General features: G+C 54.7%; 4 protein-coding genes across 6 annotated transcripts; 2 read left to right on the top strand and 2 right to left on the bottom strand.

Moving 5' to 3' along the window:
- Positions 1-506: 506 nt before the first annotated feature.
- On the bottom strand, positions 507-3,703 carry LOC117645276 (trypsin delta-like). Of its 2 annotated transcripts, none has more exons than XM_034385344.1 (5): positions 3,555-3,703; positions 1,995-2,163; positions 1,312-1,573; positions 946-1,095; positions 507-877 (listed from the first exon to the last, which is right to left on the bottom strand). In XM_034385344.1, the coding sequence occupies exons 1-5, from the start codon at positions 3,631-3,633 to the stop codon at positions 536-538; spliced, it is 1,002 nt and encodes a 333-aa protein (XP_034241235.1). In that variant the 5' UTR covers positions 3,634-3,703; the 3' UTR covers positions 507-535. The 2 variants fall into 2 exon arrangements, with proteins under 2 accessions (XP_034241235.1, XP_034241236.1); XM_034385345.1 differs by having other exon boundaries at positions 1,995-2,154; positions 3,555-3,700.
- Positions 3,704-5,556: 1,853 nt separating this feature from the next.
- LOC117645273 (putative uncharacterized protein DDB_G0271606) lies at positions 5,557-7,854 on the top strand. The gene is made up of 2 exons (XM_034385341.1): positions 5,557-5,710; positions 6,516-7,854. Exons 1-2 carry the CDS (start codon positions 5,660-5,662, stop codon positions 7,752-7,754), a joined length of 1,290 nt encoding a protein of 429 aa, XP_034241232.1. The 5' UTR covers positions 5,557-5,659; the 3' UTR covers positions 7,755-7,854.
- Positions 7,855-8,545: 691 nt separating this feature from the next.
- LOC117645272 lies at positions 8,546-14,134 on the top strand. The gene is made up of 8 exons (XM_034385340.1): positions 8,546-8,682; positions 9,694-9,764; positions 9,882-9,970; positions 10,253-10,405; positions 11,278-11,738; positions 11,813-11,860; positions 12,258-13,036; positions 13,534-14,134. Exons 1-8 carry the CDS (start codon positions 8,637-8,639, stop codon positions 13,879-13,881), a joined length of 1,995 nt encoding a protein of 664 aa, XP_034241231.1. The 5' UTR covers positions 8,546-8,636; the 3' UTR covers positions 13,882-14,134.
- On the bottom strand, positions 14,132-17,623 carry LOC117645275 (minor histocompatibility antigen H13). Of its 2 annotated transcripts, none has more exons than XM_034385342.1 (8): positions 17,341-17,623; positions 16,653-16,751; positions 16,417-16,499; positions 16,163-16,337; positions 15,884-16,067; positions 15,650-15,770; positions 15,374-15,562; positions 14,132-15,291 (listed from the first exon to the last, which is right to left on the bottom strand). In XM_034385342.1, exons 1-8 carry the CDS (start codon positions 17,530-17,532, stop codon positions 15,216-15,218), a joined length of 1,119 nt encoding a protein of 372 aa, XP_034241233.1. In that variant the 5' UTR covers positions 17,533-17,623; the 3' UTR covers positions 14,132-15,215. The 2 variants fall into 2 exon arrangements, with proteins under 2 accessions (XP_034241233.1, XP_034241234.1); XM_034385343.1 differs by lacking the exon at positions 17,341-17,623 and adding an exon at positions 17,129-17,306.
- Positions 17,624-18,283: the final 660 nt, after the last annotated feature.

Genomic DNA, 18,283 nt, shown 5'->3' with positions numbered 1-18,283 from the left:
GAAGCGGACCGCTCGCAGTGGGCCAGAAGACCGGTGGAGGCGGCCAAAATCCCGGATGCGTTTTGAGTTTCAGAGTCCAGCCCAGCGCCCTGGTGCGGTCGCGGTCCAGCGCCTCCAACGCCAGCGCCCCCAGCGTGGCCAGCGCCAGCGTGGCCCTGGGGCTGGCGGGGCTGCCGGGGGTGCCCAGCAGCCTGGCCAGCAGCCAGCAGGTAGGCAGCCCTACACGCACAGTGGACTTGCCAGAAGAACGGTGAAGGCGGCCAAAACTCCAGACGCGTTTTGAGCTCCAGAGTCGCTAAATGGGACTCAAACCGAGCGTGTGACCCCACCAATGGATTACTCTCCGAACGAGGAATCCACTGGTGGGGTCACACGTTCGGTTCGAGTACCATTCAGCGAATCTGGAGCTCAAAACGCGTCGGGGATTTTGGACGCCTCCATCGGTCTTCTGGCGCACTGTGGACAGGAGGGACTCGATGGGGGTAATGTAACACACCGTTTCGTTGTTTCAAAGTGTATTTAAACCGCGGCGCCCCTAGTCGTGTCCGCGTTCGACGGCGTCCTCGACGGCGTCCTCGACGGCGTCCTCGACGGCGTCCTCGACGGCGTCCTCGACGGCGTCCTCGACGGCGTCCTCGACGGCGTCCTCGACGGCGTCCTCGACGGCGTCCTCGACGGCGTCCTCGACGGCGTCCTCGACGGCGTCCTCGACGACGTCGTCCTCCCCCGCCATGGTCTGCTTGATGAAGTCGAAGACGTCGGGGTGCGAGAGGTCCGTGAACACGCCGGGCCGGCCGTACTCCGCGCAGCCCTGCCCCCAGGACACGATGCCGACCTGCACGCGTCGGTCCGACACCAGGGGGCCGCCAGAATCTCCCTGAAAAATATTAAAAGCAAATAAATTGTGAAAGTCCTAAAAACTAGTGATGTGGGGGCGGGACTCACAGTGCAAGCGTCCTTGGCGTAGGTGCTGGCGCAGACCATGGTCTCGGCGAAGGGAGGTACACCGTCGGAGTAGGCCATCGTGCAGACGTCGGGGTCCATGAAGCGGAGCCGGGCGACGCGCAGCGTGCTGGGCAGGTCGAACAGCCAGTACTGCCAAACAATCGCCGGAAGCAAAAGAACCTTCATTTTTCACTTCTCTTTGGCTCGAACCGAGCGTGTGACCCCACCAATGGATTGCTCTCCGAACGAGGAATCCATTGGTGGGGTCACACGTTCGGTTCGAGTCCCATTTACCGACACTGGAGCTTAAAACGCGTCTAGAGTTTTGGCCGCCTCCACCGGCCTTCTGGCCCACTGTGCACCCACCCCCAGCTGCCCCCAGCCGGTGACGGTGCCGTAGGAGCCCGGCCTGGCCTGGCCGGCCGCGCCGCGGGACGTGAGCGCGACGGGCTGGGCGCGCTCGTCGAAGGCGATGGCGGTCTTGAGGAGCACCAGCGCCACGTCCGTCTTGAAGTCGTCCTCGGAGAACTCGGGCCAGGCCTCCACGCGGTCCAGCTCGTGCACCACGCCGCCGTCGGCCCAGGTGGAGGTGCCCACGCGGACTTGCCACGACGCCGGCGAGGGGTCACTGGGAAACGACAAGCAGCATGTGGACCGCGTCGCAGTGGGCCAGACGACCGGTGGAGGCGGCCAAAACTCCAGACGCGTTTTGAGCTCCAGAGTCGCTAAATGGGACTCGAACCGAACGTGTGACCCCACCAATGGATTCCTCGTTCGGAGAGCAATCCATTGGTGGGGTCACACGTTCGGTTCGAGTTCCATTCAGCGACTCTGGAGCTAAGAACCCGTCCGGGATTCTGACGGCCTCCACCGGTCTTCTGGCCCACTGTGCGCGTTGCTTCAGCGAGGTGCGAGCTTTGGCGCCCGCCGAGTCGAGGATAGGCAGCACGCGGCACAGCCGCGGCACAGCCGCGGCACGGCGGCACGGCGGGCTGGCCTATGCCGAGGGCTGCAGGCGCCTCCCGAACCCGAACGGACAGTCGACGCACCGGTAGAAGCAGTGGGCCGCCGACAGGATCCACCTGGGCGACACGATGGAGCCGCCGCAGTTGTGCTGCCCGGTGCCGCTGTGCTGGATGGAGGCCTGGTAGTTGAAGCGCTCGATGGAGGTCTCCAGGCCACCCACGATGCGCAGCCGCCCCGGAGACCCTGGGGACCCTGGGGGCAAGGGGCGGTAGTCCGCCAACATCATCATCATCATCATCATCATCATCATCATCATCATCATCATCATCATCATCATCATCATCATCATCATCATCATCATCATCATCATCATCATCAACGCTGTTAGGCCTATGCAGACCTTTAGCGGTTCGGGTCAGCAAGGTAAGGCGAAACATGACGTCATCCTTTTTTTAACCAGTGGAGTGGCTCTGGATCACAATGCAGAAAAACATCCGCGAACGGGGCCTCTTGAGGCCGCTAAGATAACAACGGCGGTCGTGATAGCGGAACGGCAATAAACAATGAACCAGGGGATAACTTGGGAGCAGTCACGGCCAAAACCGTGACCATGACGCGTGTGTCCATTGTCCATGGGGAAGGACCACCACTGCCATGGTGACAGGCTCGGGACCTTATCGTGTTCATATTTACTGGTCACGTGCCGTGTGTGTGTGTGTGTGTGTGTTTGTGTGTGTGTGTGTGAGGGGAAAGGGGTGAGGGAGTGAGGGGGTGGAGGAGGCAATGGCTTAGGAGCCGGCTGAACCCCGAAACGTCGCCAAGCCTGGGATTCTTGCAAGGGGTCCACCACTGACAGAAAAAAAAAACTTAAAATAAAACAAAGTGTGACTGTATATAGTGAGTTTACCAGTGGGTGTAGCCTTGCTTTTGGCCTCCTTACATTGGTATGCCTCACTTACCGTGCCTCAGTTACGTGCAGGCATTTTCTGATCAAAATGGAAGTGAGTGTACGTGAGCGCAATCCGTGCTTGTTCAGTGGGCGCAAGAAGTGGCTGGCGGACCCTTTGGAGTCTTGAGAACTAAGTCGTTCCGTGAACGCCGAGACTCGTTCGCTGAACGGCGCTCGGGTCCGGTCGGGCCGAACACCTGAGCCCTATCTGTTCTCAATGTTTGGCGCTTTGGCCACTTGCTTGGAGTGGTCGCGTTATCCGGACGGTGGAGTTTGCCCCATCTCTTGCTGCCACGTGGTGCATTCGGGAGGCTAGGGTCCGGCAAGGCTGGGCACGGTAGGCAAAAGTTCCCTCCATGCTCCTGTGTCGACACGGTGGCCAACCTCAGCCTGCCTGCAAGGGAATGCCCGGATGCCCGGGGTGCGCTCTCGAGATGTTGCTCAGTACGCCCAGGCTGAGGTTGGCAACCGTGCCGACTTTGAGCTGCCCTGCAACTCTGCTGTGCGACGCACGGCGTTATTTGCTTTAACGCGAAAACTGCTCGGGTCTTCTTTGAAAACCCATAGGTCGGTTAAAGGTAAACAAACCAAATCCACCTGCGTCTGTGTAAAAGCTCATGACTGCGAAACCAATCAGGACATTTTTTTCATCCTTTTTCGTGCGAGTATTCGATAGGGCATCCGTTCGACGTACCGGCAGCCCCGGCCAGCACACTGTGCAGCACACTGTGCAGCACGGCAAGCGCCGACAGCAGTAGGAAGGCAAGCTGCATGTCGGCCAGCACACTGTGCAGCGTGTCTGGGAAGCGACGCGGTGCGGAGCGGACTGGGCGCCGGGACCGTGCCGCCAGGACCCCCGAGGACCGCGTCGCTTATCTCTGCACTCATTGCTTCCCATCGCGTCGTCCCACAGTGGGCCAGAAGACCGGTGGAGGCGGCCGAAACTCTAGACGCGTTTTGAGCTCCAGAGTCGCTAAGCAGGGCTCGAACTAAACGTGCGACCCCACCAATGAATTCGTCGTTCGAAGAGGAATCCATTGGTGGGGTCACACGTTCGGTTCGAGTCCCATTTAGCGACTCCGGAGCTCAAAACGCGTCTAGAATTTTGTCCACCCCCACCGGTCTTCTGGCCAACTGTGCGTCCTGGATGTCCCGCGTCAATTTAAATAGGAAAAGTGAAAAAAGCACCTGTATTTTGTGCTGATTTTTGGCAGACCAAAGCGCCGCTTGCCGACTTCCCTCGTCAAACAAACCGCAGCTGCTCACACCCAAGACGTTGGCATTGACGAGTCTACCGATGTGTTCGCCGATTGCAACATCGATTGTTGTTTTACTTTCGAGAGGCAACCAATCCGTTGTTCAACGAACGCCACGTCACGATCGTTAGCGCCTGAATTTTGGCGCGTTCGTTTGAAAACGATGTCACATCCGTTTGAACGTGGACCCACATTCATGGACATTCCGACGAACGTGACAAAACTCCCATTCTATAGAATTTGACTTCAACGTCTGTTGAATAACAGTGAAGATTTCTGCCGAGCAAGGGGGAGAATTCATCTGCAGCTGCAGATAGCAGAGCGATCCGCCAACAATTACTTATTTCGCCACCAAGGCCAGTGTGGGTACAAATAGGCAGGCGTGTTGGAAGGGTTGCCAACGTCAGCCTACTTCTCGAAAGCAGAGGCCAACCATTGCCCAGTAGGCAGGCTTAGGCTGGCAACCCTTCCGACACTGGGTGCATCGTAGGCAGGCTCGGACTGGCCCCCAAAAGGCCCTGGCGGATAAGAGCGCAAAAGGCCCCCGATCATCATTGTTTTTACCCTTCATGACCAACTTTGTGAGGCTACCGCTCCCAAACTAGTTGCGGTCAATAACCTTCCCGTACAGGACATGAAAGAGTAGGGTCTTAAGAATTCTAGGGCGTCGAGGGAGGCCTTTTAATGCATCTAGATTGGACACAGTGGCCACCCAAAGTCAGCAAAATCAGCAAATTTCCTAGATTCGGCCACTTTTTGGCCAACTTTGGTCCCAAAATCGTTGCGGTCAAAGGCAAAATCGTTGTGGTCAACGTCTGCCCGATACAGGGCATGAAAGAGTAGAGTCTTAAGAATGCAAGGGCGTCGAGGGAGGCCTTTTACGGTAACTAGATTGGACACAGTGGCCGCCCAAAGTCAGCAAAATCAGCAAATTTCCTAGATTCGACCACTTTTTGACCAACTTTGGTCCCAAAATCGTTGCGGTCAAAGGCAAAATCGTTGTGGTCAACGTCTTCCCGATACAGGGCATGAAAGAGTAGGGTCTTAAGAACACTAGGACGTCGAGGGAGGCCTTTGGTAGCAACTAGATCGGACGCAGTGGCCGCCCAAATTCAGCGAAAACGGCTACTTTCTGAGATTCAATCACTTTTTGACCAACTTTGTGACGTTACTGGTCCTAAACCCGAAGGCCCCGGCAGATTTTACTGCCTGTCTGCCCTGGCCAGTCCGAGCCTGATCGTAGGCATTTTCGCACACTTGTGTGGCCTAGGGCCCCGATGCCCAGGCTGGCTAGGCGTGCGGCTCGAGGCTTGGCGTCGCACCCTGCTCGCACCTGTGCATCTACTTCCCACAGAAACCGAGTCTGGCAAGGACGGAGACTTTCTGTCTCTCTCGCACTCATGGGGCGTCTCTTGCAGGTGCGACAGAGACGCCGCGACGACAACGACTCTCGGAATCGGTCTGCTGCGTCTCCAAACACAGATGGCTATAAATTGGCGACGGGCTTGCCGGAGTTGCGCAGTCCCTCTTCGACACGTCCACCATGGCGGCCAAGTTGATGTTCACCGTGCTTGCTGGCCTCCTCGCCCTCCAGGTAAGAAGGTGCCTCAGAAAGTGACAAAAAAGTGCCAAAAATTGCCACAAAAATTGTCAAAACATAACTTATAGACGGTGAGCATTGCAAGCGTCATGCACATGGCAACCAGATTGTCAACCACAGCCTGCCGTCCCGTCAACTCTGGTGACTTCTCGACAGAGCTCAGATATTGCCAGTTAGGCAGGCTGAGGTTGGCAACCCTTTCCACATGGTGCATTGTGCGAATTTTTGACCACTTAGGTGGCAATACTGCCTCTTATGGTCTTTCGCATGGAGTACGGGTAGCTGGGTCCCTCGAGATAGTGCTAATCCAAAGTAGCCGGGCCACGCGCCAGAGCGGCCAGAACCACGGGCGGCAGTCTATCTCTCTTCGTCTCGAGGAGATAGCCGAAAATCACGTCACCTCGCTACCGTTGCCATTTTTTTTTGAGCGGCACGGACAGTCTGACCAACTTGTTGACAATCAAGTGGCAATCTACGCACGTCACGGATAACCTGTTGAAAATGAAACAAGAAAGCGGCGCACAGTGGGCCAGGAGACCGGTGGAGGCGGCTAAAATTCTAGACGCGTTTTGAGCTCCAGAGTCGCTAAATGGGACTCGAACCGAACGTGTGACCCCACCAATGGATTGCTCTCCGAACGAGGAATCCATTGGTGGGATCACACGTTCGGTTCGAGTCCCATTTAGCGACTCTGGAGCTTAAAACGCGTTTGGAGTTTTGTCCGCCTCCACCGGTCTTCTGGTCCACTGTGCGGTGACACGGCTTTACTGACAGTGGATTCAATTTCTTCTCTTGACAGGCGGTGTGTGCGGAGTCTGACTCGTCGAGCGCGTCCTCCGAGGAGGTCGCTGCGACCAACAACAACAACAACAACAACAACAACTGGTGGAACTCCGCGTTGGGAGGCCTTTTCAACAGCAGGTTCGGTGGCAACCAGCAGCAGCAGCAGCAGCAGCAGCAGAGGCTCGGTGGCTTCAGCTTCGGCCTCAGCCAGGGCAGCAGCAACAACAGGAACGGCCAGCAGCAGCAGCAGGCTAGCCTCAGGCTCGGCGCTGCCCAGAACCAGAACCAGGCCAGGAATGCTCAGCAGCAGGGTAGCCTCAGGCTCGGCGCCACCCTGAACCAGAACAGGAACGCTCAGCAGGAGCAGAGGCAGCAGCAACAGCAGCAGCAGGGTAGCCTCAGGCTGGGTGCCACCCTGAACCAGAACAGGAACGCTCAGCAGCAGCAGGAGCAGAAGCAGCAGAAGCAGCAGCAGCAGGGTAGCCTCAGGCTGGGCGCCACCCTGAACCAGAACAGGAACGCTCAGCAGCAGCAGGAGCAGAAGCAGCAGAAGCAGCAGCAGCAGGGTAGCCTCAGGCTGGGCGCCACCCTGAACCAGAACAGGAACGCTCAGCAGCAGAGGCAGCAGCCGGCTAGCCTCAGGCCGGGCCAGAGTCAGAACCAGGCCGAGAAGAAGACCGCCCCCCAGCAGCAGCAGGCTAGCCTCAGGCTGGGTGCCACCCTGAACCAGAACCAGCAGCGCAGCGGCGAGAAGTCCAGCGCCGTGAAGCAGGAGAAGCAGTCCCTGTCCCTGCAGGTGGCCGCCAAGAAGTCCAAGGCCGTGTCCACCGCCGACGTGCTGACCGTCAAGAGCCTGCACTGCGCCAGCGGCGATGCCGCCAAGGTGACCGAGGCCGGGCGCCGCATCGCCAACAGCCTCAAGGCCCTGCTCAGCATCCGCGCCTCCGTGCAGTCCAACGAGGAGGAGTCCGACATCAAGCAGGCCGCCTGGGTGTCCACCACCACCAAGCTCAAGATCGCCAGCGAGCTGGTGGAGCAGGCCGCCGCCAGCCTGGAGAAGCTCCTCAGCGGCTCGGACGATGAGTCTTCCTCCTCCTCTTCCTCCTCTTCCTCCTCCTCCTCCTCTTCCTCCTCTTCCTCTTCCAGCAGCGAGGAGGAGCCCAAGCGCAACCAGGACGACAAGCGCGACCAGGACCTCAGCAAGGAGCTGCTCACCTGGCCCTCCTCCGAGGAGGACGCTTCCAACTGGTGGTAGAGCGTGCAACGACTCACTCGTTTCGCAAAATTCGTCCTCAAATTCGGGGAAATTTGATCAAAACTTGGCATTAAAATAAAATTGGAATTGAAAAACATCAGTTGCCTCGAAATGCTTTACCCACTATCCTGATGTATCACACCTTTATACTGGAAATAAAAGGCTTTCGAGGCGAGAGAGAGAGAGACAGAGACAGAGAGGTCAACAACACTGCTATCTCCGGGGCTTTTACACCTCTTGTCTTTACTGACTGACCTCCGAACTCCTAACTGCCTCCCAGGAGTACCAACCATCGGTCTGGAGTCATCCTGAACAGGTTCGGACGCGACAAGGGAAAAAAATAATAAAAATGGAAATACTTCGTTGCTCCCTAACCTAACCTGCTCTCCGATTGCTCTCCGAACGAGGAATCCATTGGTGGGGTCACACGTTCGGTTCGAGTCCCGTTTAGCGACTCTGGAGCTCAAAACGCGTCTGGGGTTTTGGCCGCTCCACCGGTCTTCTGGCCCACTGTGCGCCGCACTGCCTCGTGCCTCCACATGTGCTACTGCCAGTCAGTGTGAATTTGCGAAATGTCCTTATCGGCCTCGCCGCGGACGCAGCCGCCGGTGCGACGTCCGATCCCAGGCCGGACGAAGGACCTGATCGTGAGTGCGAGAGACTCTCGGGATCAGTCTGTCTCGCTCTCACGAGGCGTCCCTTGCAGGGGCGTGAGAGGCAGAGTGACGAAAACGACTCTCGGAATCAGTGTGCAGGGCAGGACGCAGGACGGGCCTCTAGCCGCGGACGCCGCGGACGCCGCGGACCGAGATACCGCCATGGACTACAAGACGCGGCGCGCGGACGGCGGCGCGTCACTTGGCGCCTCCACCACACCGCAACATGCTGGCCGTGCTTTGCCTGGCGGCCCTCGCCGCCACCGCCGCGGGTGAGTCCTCTCTCTCTCTCTCTCTCTCTCTCTCTCTCTCTCTCTCTCGCACCCTTGGCCCTGCCCTGCCACCGTGAGTGCGACAGAGACGGAGCGGCGAAACGACCCTTCCGAATGGGTCAGGTCGGTGTTTAGCCGTGATGAACAGTGTGGCTGCGTCACTGGCGCCGCTTCAGGTGTAGTGACCGCGTTTCCAGTGTGCCTCGCCGCCGCGGCGCCTCGGGAGGGAAGCCCCAGCGCACAGTGGGCCAGAAGACCGGTGGAGGCGGCCAAAACTCTAAACGCGTTTTGAGCTCCAGAGTCGCTATATCGGACTCGAACCGAACGTGTGACCCCACCAATGGATTGCTCTCCGAGCGCGGAATCCATTGGTGGGGTCACACGCTCGGCTCGAGTCCGATATAGCGACTCTGGAGCTCAAAACGCGTCTAGAGTTTTGTCCGCCTCCACCGGTCTTCTGGCCCACTGCGCCGCGTCGTCCAGGTCGTTGGAGGGGGCCGTTCCAGACTGCCCCAACCCGTCCCCGGCAGAGCCATTGCGCGTCACTGTTTCCCTCTCTCTCGCACCCGTGTCGCACGCCCCGTGAGTGCGAGAGAGACAGGGCGATAGGGGCCTGGACCGGCACCGTTATGACCCGCACAACCCGTGCCACGCGCCTCGGCGCCCCTCCACTGCTGTAGCTTCGTCTCTCTGTCTCTCTTGCACTCACGGGGTGACCCGTACAGGTGCGAGAGAGACACCGCGACGAAAACGACTCTGTCTGCTGAGCGCCGTATAGCGTAACGACGTGACCACACGCCTGGCCCGGCGATTCGCGATACACCGCGTTACACTGTCTGGGAAAGTTAGTCGGACGCGGCATCGATATTTTCATACTTTGCCGCGTGCAGGCGGGACTCTGAAAGTTCCAGCTGAGTGAATTTTGTTGAAAAAGTTGAGGTGGCAGCCAAAACATTGTTGTTGTTGTTGTTTGCGCTCATGTCGGTTATCCACTGTTGTTGTCGTTGGCAGGGTCACCCTCGGTGCTGCTCCAAGCGCACAACCTCGCGCTCAGTCGTGGTGGGGATGATTACTCCTACACGGTAAGCCGTCGCGAAGCCAGCGACCGCAGCAATCGCAAATGATTGCGCGACTAATATCCGGTTTGTACAAAAAAAAATTGGAACATTTGTTTAGAATATATTTTGTTTGGCGTGTAGATCCAAGTGGTCAAGTCCGGGAGGACCATCGCCCCCGCCGCGCTGATCCTCGACCAGTATGCCGTGGTCGCGGCCAACCTCGTCGGCAGGTAGCCACCGGGAACCGAACCACCGATCCACTGCTAACCAGAAGACCGGCGCCGGCAGCCAAAACTCTAGACGCGGTTTGAGCTCCGGAGTCGCTAAATAGGACTCGAACCGAACGTGTGACCCCACCAATGGATTCCTCGTTCGGAGAGCAATCCATTGGTGGGGTCACACGTTCGGTTCGAGTCCCATTTAGCGACTCTGGAGCTCAAAACGCGTCTTTGGCCGCCTCCACCGGTCTTCTGGCAAATCCACTGTGTGACACCTGCTGTCTGCACTCGCAGCACTCCGGCGTCCGACCTCTCGGTGCGCGTCGGCACCGACGTCAACATCCCCTTCATCAACCTGCAGGGCAAGAAGATCAAGGTGGACGCGGTCCTGGTGCACCCCGAGGAGAACGTCGCCGTCCTAAAGCTGGCGGAGGCTGCCCCTAGCAAGTACGTGATGACGTCATGTCAGACAGGTCTTCCTGCATTTTCTGCCTTTTTTTTTGTAATCCATCCGGTATAGACAAACGCCTGCCCTCTGAAAACCTTACAAACTATTTTAGGCATTACACAGAAAAGCAGCTTGTTGTAACAAAGGATTTGGAGCATACATAAGCTTACAAAGAAAACTGTTCGTAATTTACGAACTATTTCTTCATATAACAAAAAAAAAATTAGTTTGTACGTACTATGTATACTTGAAATACTTTGGAAGGTTTTAAGCGTGCGGCTGTCATCCCGTGAAGGGCAAAGCGGTCAAAAGTTTGGCTTTGCACGCAGTGCTTCCGTCACGTTTTATCTGCGCCCCAATCGAACTTGAATGTTGCCCACATTGTGAAAGATGTCGCGCCCTCTTCAGATTTCGGAATGCGATAGCTCATTTCGCGACGCTATCGAACCTATCGAACAGCTTCGAGTGCTTCAATTACGGTTTACATCTCCACAGTAGCTTCGGAAATCGATAAGAGACGCAACCGGACAAAATAACATTTTATCATATTTTTTTTCCAATTTTGTGGTTTTAGTTTTGTTGTTGTTGTTGTTGTTGTTGTTGTTGTTGTTGTGGTTGTTGTTATTTTTCTTTCATATTTTTAGGGATTTTTCAGAACCCTTATCGTTTTTGGTCTAGCCTAGCACCTTCTCCCATGTAAAAAAAAAAAATCATCGAGGAAATTGTCCGTAAACTGCAAAAACATAAATTTGCAACAATCGAAAACGTGATCCGTTGATCCTATCAAAAAATAGTTTGAATACAAAACGTGGCGCTCCTCAAAACCAAACCTCCTGGCTCACTGATGACTTGTTTTGTTGGCGTGCCCCAGGCTGGCCCGCCCCGTCGCCCTGGTGGGCTCCCAGTCCGCCCTGCCCGGCTCCTTCGCCGAGGTGGCGGCCTGGGGCTGGCTGAAGCGCTCCGTGGCGCAGGCCGTGCTGGTGCTGCCCAAGTACTGCATCGCCGGCGTGGACGCCTCGCCGTCCGGCCTGTGCGCGCAGACCAACCTGCAGCAGGGCGGCCTGCTGGTGGTGGACGGCGCCGTGGTCGGCCTGGCCACCGGCAAGGGTTCCGGCAAACGCGGCGGCCTGGTGCGCTTCCTGGACCTCGCCGAGGACTCCGTGCAGCGCTTCATCCTGGAGGCCACCGAGCAGCCCCTGCCCAGCCCCACCACCGAGGCCCCGCGGCCCACCGAGCAGCCCACTGAGCAGCCCACCCAGCAGCCAACCCAGCAGCCCACCCAGCAGCCCACCCAGCAGCCCACCACGGACGCGCCCACCACCGCGCAGCCCAGTGAGTGCACTGTAAAGTGGACCTGGAGTAAAGGCATTGGATGAGTCACACTGACCTGACCCTGCCCCTTGCAGCCTCCAAGCCGACCACCGTCACCCCCAAGCCCGCCCCCACCGGCAAGAGTAAGTATACAGAGTTACACGCCCGAAGCGCCATGCAATGATGCAACAGTGTGGAAAGGGCTGCAAACCTCAGCCTGCCTGCTTGGCAGCATCTGGGCACCTTTTCGACGCTGGGCAACACAAAGTGGGCCTGAAGACCGGTGGAGGTGGTCAAAATTCTAGACGCGTTTTGAGCTCCAGAGTCGCTGAGCAGGACTCGAACCGAACGTGTGGTGACCCCACCAATGGATTGCTCTCCGAACGAGGAATCCATTGGTGGGGTCACACGTCCGGTTCGAGTCCCATTTAGCGACTCTGGAGCTCAAAACGCATCAAGGAGTTTCGGCCGCCAGTCTGGTCCTCTGGCCCACTGTGCAACACGGCGCGGTGGGGCGCTGACCGCTGTCTCTGCGTGCAGCCTGCAAGATCCACCTGAACGGCGGCCTCCCCACGGCCGAACCCATCCTGCTGGCCGACAGCGACGACCTGGCGTTCCGCGAGCCCGACCAGGCCGACGCCGTGGTGCTGGAGGCCGGGGAGCGCGTGCGACTCGCCTGCCCCGGCAACAAGAACGCCTTCAAGCTCAACAAGAAGAAGCAGGTGCTGACGGCGCAGTGCGTGGAGGACGACGCCTTCCTGGTGGACGGCCAGAGCGTGGAGCTGCACCAGCTGGGCTGCAAGTCGGCGGCGGTCAACTCGGCCGAGAAGGCCGGCCGCTGCGGCAGCGACAACCAGTTCACGCGAATCCGCATCGGCTTCGCCGTCGGCGACGGCTTCGTCACGCAGATCGACAACTGCTTCGACAGCACCACCTTCGACGCCGTGTACTCGCGCATGAACATGACCCCCGCCATCGCCGGCCACGAGTCCGGCGTCAAGCGGCCCCAGTTCAAGCCCGCCGGCTTCTACGAGAACGTCAACCCCAACACGCTGTTCAAGCGCACCAACCAGATCAACGCCTTCACCAAGCTGCTGGGCACTGACGGCTCCGCCTACGTGCACCCCAACAACGACAACTACTTCCTGGCGCGCGGCCACCTCTCCGCCAAGGCCGACTACATCCTGGGCGTGCAGCAGTCCGCCACCTTCTACTACGTCAACGCCGCGCCGCAGTGGCAGACCTTCAACGGCGACAACTGGGAGAAGCTGGAGAGCAGCGTCAGGGACTGGGTCATCAGCAGCGGCCGCTCCGTGCAGGTGAGTCGCCGGCGGAACGCTGCACAGTGGGCCAGAAGGCCGGCGGAGGCGGTCAAAACCCCGGACGCGTTTTGAGCTCCAGAGTCACCTAACAGGACTCGAACCGAACGTGTGACCCCACCAATGGATTCCTCGTTCGGAGAGCAATCCATTGGTGGGGTCACACGATCGGTTCGAGTCCCATTTAGCGACTCTGGAGCTCAAATCGCGTCTTTAGTTTTGGCCGCCTCCACTGGTCTTCTGGCCCACTGTGCGCTGTGGGGAGCGAGAAAGACAGAGCGACGATGCGCTGAGTGGAGCGCCGAGGGAGAGAGAGCTCGAGTGTCGAGAACGTGGGGCCCGGCGCCTCGCGCCTGTGAAGTCAAGGGTAGGCAGCCCAGCATGCGCGTGAGCAGTGCGGGCCTGCCTACCTCGCAGGCGCCCGGCCTGGCAAGGTTCGGTTGGTTTTTCCAGTGTGTTTCCATCGGTCAAAGTTTGGACCTTTTTTCCTTCGACAGGTGGTGACCGGCATCTGGGGCACGGCCACGCTGCCCAACAAGGACGGCGTCGAGACGGAGCTGTTCCTGGAGGCCGACAAGAAGTACCTCCGCGTGCCCAAGTACTACTGGAAGATCGTGTACGACCCGGCCACCAAGGAGGGCACGGCGTTCGTGGGCCTCAACAACCCCCACCACACTACCAACGGCGAGGACCTGCTCTGCAAGGACGAGTGCGCGCGCTACTCCTGGCTGTCCTGGGCCGCCTCCAACGACAAGGCGGGCAAGGGCTTCTGCTGCGACGTCAACGAGCTCAAGAAGGTGGTCTCCACCATCCCCAGCGACATCGACGTGCAGAGCCTGCTGTAGAGGACCCCCCTCGCCCCCCCCCCTCCCCCTCCAGCCCGAAGAACATCAACATCAAAATTACGGAGAGAACCCTCCCAGCTCTGTGATCAACATTCCTGTCTGAAGTCATCGGTATTTTAAAATTTCCATGTATTAAGAGTTCACGACTTGTGAAATTGGACCCTTGTTATTCCCAACCAAAGTCTGCACCTGTCGGCTTTTGACCGGCCAACAGATGAAAAAATTAGGTCAATAAAGAACTGCAAAAGTATCATTATTATTACCATCATTTATAATTTAGTGAAAATCAGAAATCACCTTACACAAACACATAAAATATCCAGCTTGAACATGTTGTTATATGTACAAGCATTAATTTGGCAGAAAACAGAGAACATCAATTTACAGGATATCAGAGAAAAAACAAAATAACTTTGTAATTGCTACAAAAAATTCTCTATTTATTTATAAATAAAAATATGTCACTCTTATAATCATATGAGACAAAGTGTCTAAATGCGCATCTCATATATGCAAGCTTCGCTCTTTACTGTGATAGTTCTTTTCAGATGCAGTATATACAGCTCAGTAAAATCAGTCAACTCTTCATGACAATGATCATCAAATACAGATCAACAGCATCACTTAGGTAGGACGACACAACAATCTCTTTGTGCAGAATGACTATTTACAGTACAGATGGGCTTCCTGACTTCTTGCAGTTCCAAACATGGCTCTTCAAACACAGATATCACAATTCCAAATAAGTACAGACAACAAACATAGGGAAGCATAGGAGCACACAAAACCTGTCACGCTTAAAAAGTTATCAGCTTGCAATAGTCAATAATACAATTTAAAGAACGAGGTACGAAACAAGTATCAATGAAAATTGCTTGTACGCCATGTCTACATTAAACAAAAACTATTGTGTGCAAGGCTACAATAATGGAATGAGAACATATCAATATGACATGACATAATCAAGTTGAGGAAGCACAGATATGTGGAAGACAAACTAAAACAAAACGGTGACACAGCACATTGATCTATCCTTGCTTAAATTAGGGGACCAATTACGATTACTCACGACCGCATATGAAATTATCAAAGACAAGAATACTGGAGTCATTGCATCTCGTTGACTCAAGATTGCAAGGGAAGTAAGATGAAACATAAAGTGAGCATTCAACTTCTGAATCCACTGACCATGAAGTATGTCCTAAATTAGTTATATCATTGCGCATACTTTTTGTAGCACAACTTGTAAAAACAAAGAGGTCACAAGAAAGTTTGTCTGGAAATGTGCAACATTTACAATTCGGACAAAAAATATAATCTATTAGCTAGAGACATTACTTTTGCTTCTTTTCTTTCGAAGAGGCTGGTTTCTTGCTAGCAACCTCTACGAATGCTTCATAATCTTCATATCTAAAGATAGAAACATGACATAAAATTAATAAAAACAATAAAGTAAGGTGACAGCAGTAAATGGTAAGAAAGCAGCACTCACGCAAACAAGGCTTTGAGGTCTCCTTTGATGAGGGCAACACCACACGGGACTGCAATGCAACATGGCACAAGATACAGCAGGGCAGGCTGTGCGTGCTTGAAAACATGCATCACAAAAATGGTTGCCAGCAGACCCAAAAGGTAGGCAATGAGAGTTGAGTAGAAGTATGTTCTTGTGTTGCGCTTCAGGCTAAGGAAATAAGGCAAAAATGTTAAAACACTGGATGTACAGCTTAACTATTGCTCTGATAATTTACAGAAAAGTTCAATGTTTTACCTGTGGTCAAATCGCAGAAGAAGTGCAACAAAAATGCCAGGAATGACAATATCTCCTAGGCCAAGCATTGCAAAGTTGCTGGCAGACAGACCTTTCTCAAGGAGATCTTGAGGAAATACCACTGAAAAAAAAAAAAGAGTTCCAAATAAATTCAGCAAGTGATGTAAGAAAAGTGAAAGTACACAATACAAAGAAATCCATTTTTAAGATGTAAAATTTGAAGAGAAGGCTTACATTTGATTGGAGCTTCAAACGAGTTTGCCACAGTGACCATGACATTGGTACCAAATACCCAGAAGATGTCATAGACAAACAGACCACAGAGTAGAATACAGCCAGTCACAATGTTGTTCAGGTGGAGCATTTCAACTCCACTGATGGCAAATGCGATGCCAAAGAGGTTGTTGGCAACCCAGTGCTGAAAGGGGGTGACAGAACAACACTACAATGTCATAAAACTCAAAATATGATGGTTGAATAAGAGAGGGAATCACTAAAATCCTTGACACTTGCCTTCTGCCATAAATACCACGCTCCAAATACTGAACAACAGATCAGAGACACAATATCATGTGAGGTAAATTTATAGTTGATAATATCTTCTTCCTCATCTCCACTTCCACACTTAAAATGCAAGTGGAATGGTGTGTTTGGTATAGCAGCAGGTACAAGTGTATTTATCAGAGGACTGTAAAAAAAGGCAAAATTTTCATTAGTAGTGGAAATTTATTGAAAGCAAGTTCATAAAAGACTGGCTCTGGTCTTACCTCACTAAGTGCGTAAGAGTGATAACACCTAGTATGAAGAAGTATCCAGTCAGCAATAAGTTAACGTACTCCTTAGAGAAAATCTGATTTAAAAAATAAATATTAGATAAATAGGTAAGTAAGAAAACATACTCCCCGGCCCTAATCTGATTAAAATCAACCAAAAAACAAAAAGAACAACGACGGTCAAGCATCATTACACTCATACAGCACTAATTTTTTAAAAATCTAGTTACCTTGAAAAATAGATAGAGGCCAAATAACGCAGCACTAGCAACCAGGGGGAAGACGGCTGCGTCCTTCTTTGTCATAGTTTCTGGTTTGGTGCCAGATTCCTGAAATGAGAAACAACAGAGATATTAGACGGTTTGAATGAATAGGAGTGTAGGAAGCAGGAATGGCACAGTGACTTGCGCAAATCATTAACATCCAACTTCAAGCAGTTTCTTGATTCAATTATTTGAAATTTGTGAGGCTTTTGAAGAAATGTACACGAAAAAGGTCTAGTCACGCTCTGTGGATCACAGTGCTGCATAGAAGGTTCCGATTTGTTGCGGGGAATAACTACTGACTACCAGAGCGTGTTTTCGACAGAATGAAAATTTGAATTACCAGTCGAGAAGGGCAAAACTAAAATCAAGCAGTTTGACAGCTTCCAGTTGAAATTTTCTGCGTCCGTTTAGATTAGCGTTTGACACATCCCAGACCTAACCTGGCATATGGTAGTAACAAGACGAGCTCAACGTCTCTCAAACAGCCTCCCTGGCTCATTTTCGTGAACAGAAACTGTCTTTTTGTGGCGTCTGGCAGCGCTGACGGGGTTAGCGTGATTGAATTCGGTGCAACAGCGGTGGAGTGCACCGCATACGTGTCCAACCGGGACGGCCGGGCAGTGTAGGGGCAGTGGCAGTGGGTCGTACTCACCATCTGCACCTTGCGGTAGCGCACGGACCGCAGCGCGCCGAAGAAGATGGGCAGGACAGCCATGACCACCAGGCTGGTGTAGGCCATGGCCATCCCCTCGGGGGTGGCCGGCGTCTTGCGGGTGCCATTCACCGGCGAATCTGTCAGAAAATCCTTCACTTGGGTCACAACATCTTCCACTACGTCAGCCATGTTGTGTGTGTGTGTACTCGGAAGCCCCGCAGCAGACGAACAGCAGGAACGACGCGTTGCCGCGTCGCTGGGTTACAGTGGTTACAGTTTCGCCGTCGTGGGCCCGTTCCGGCGCGGATGAGAAATTCGGAGTGGTTCGCTCCGCGCAGACGATTTCTCATAGTCTGCTTCGCGTGGCGGCTGTGCCGCGAAGCGCGAAACCGCGAGTTGGCCGCGACAAACCACAAACTGGAACGCGTTTGGCCGCGACTAATAATTCTTGGAATGACGCGTCGACAGCACAACGGCGCAGATTATAAAACTCGATCACACTGTGAAAAAAAAAATACAACGATGATTGCCACGAGCGTCTCACGCAATGCACCTCTGTACTCACAAGATGCATTGTGCCGAGTTGTGCTATCGAGCAAAATGGTTTTTAGTCCTGTTTAGCTACTCTGGAGCTCAAAACGCGTGTAGAATGTTGTCCGCCTCCAACGGTCTTCTGGCCCACTGTGGAAGGTGAGCGGCGAGGCGGAGCGGCTGAACGCCTGCCAATTCGGGGTAGGCAGTACCGCACAACACATGAGTTCGGCGGGCTGGCCCGCGCGGCAGGCGATTGCGATTGCGATTAACGGCTGGACCACAAATGATCGTCTGCCTCGCTCCTCTAAACAGTACACTGGTTCCGAGAGTCGCTGTCTCTCTCGCACCTACACGGGACGCTCCACGAGTGCGAGCGAGACAGAGCTCCCAGCACATTTCCGTCGAG

This window comes from Thrips palmi, unplaced genomic scaffold (genome assembly GCF_012932325.1).
Source record: "Thrips palmi isolate BJ-2018 unplaced genomic scaffold, TpBJ-2018v1 HiC_scaffold_18, whole genome shotgun sequence".
NCBI classification, from domain to species: domain Eukaryota; kingdom Metazoa; phylum Arthropoda; class Insecta; order Thysanoptera; family Thripidae; genus Thrips; species Thrips palmi.
The sequence above is the reverse complement of the archived record's forward strand: the minus strand, read 5'-3'. Positions and strand labels throughout refer to the sequence as shown.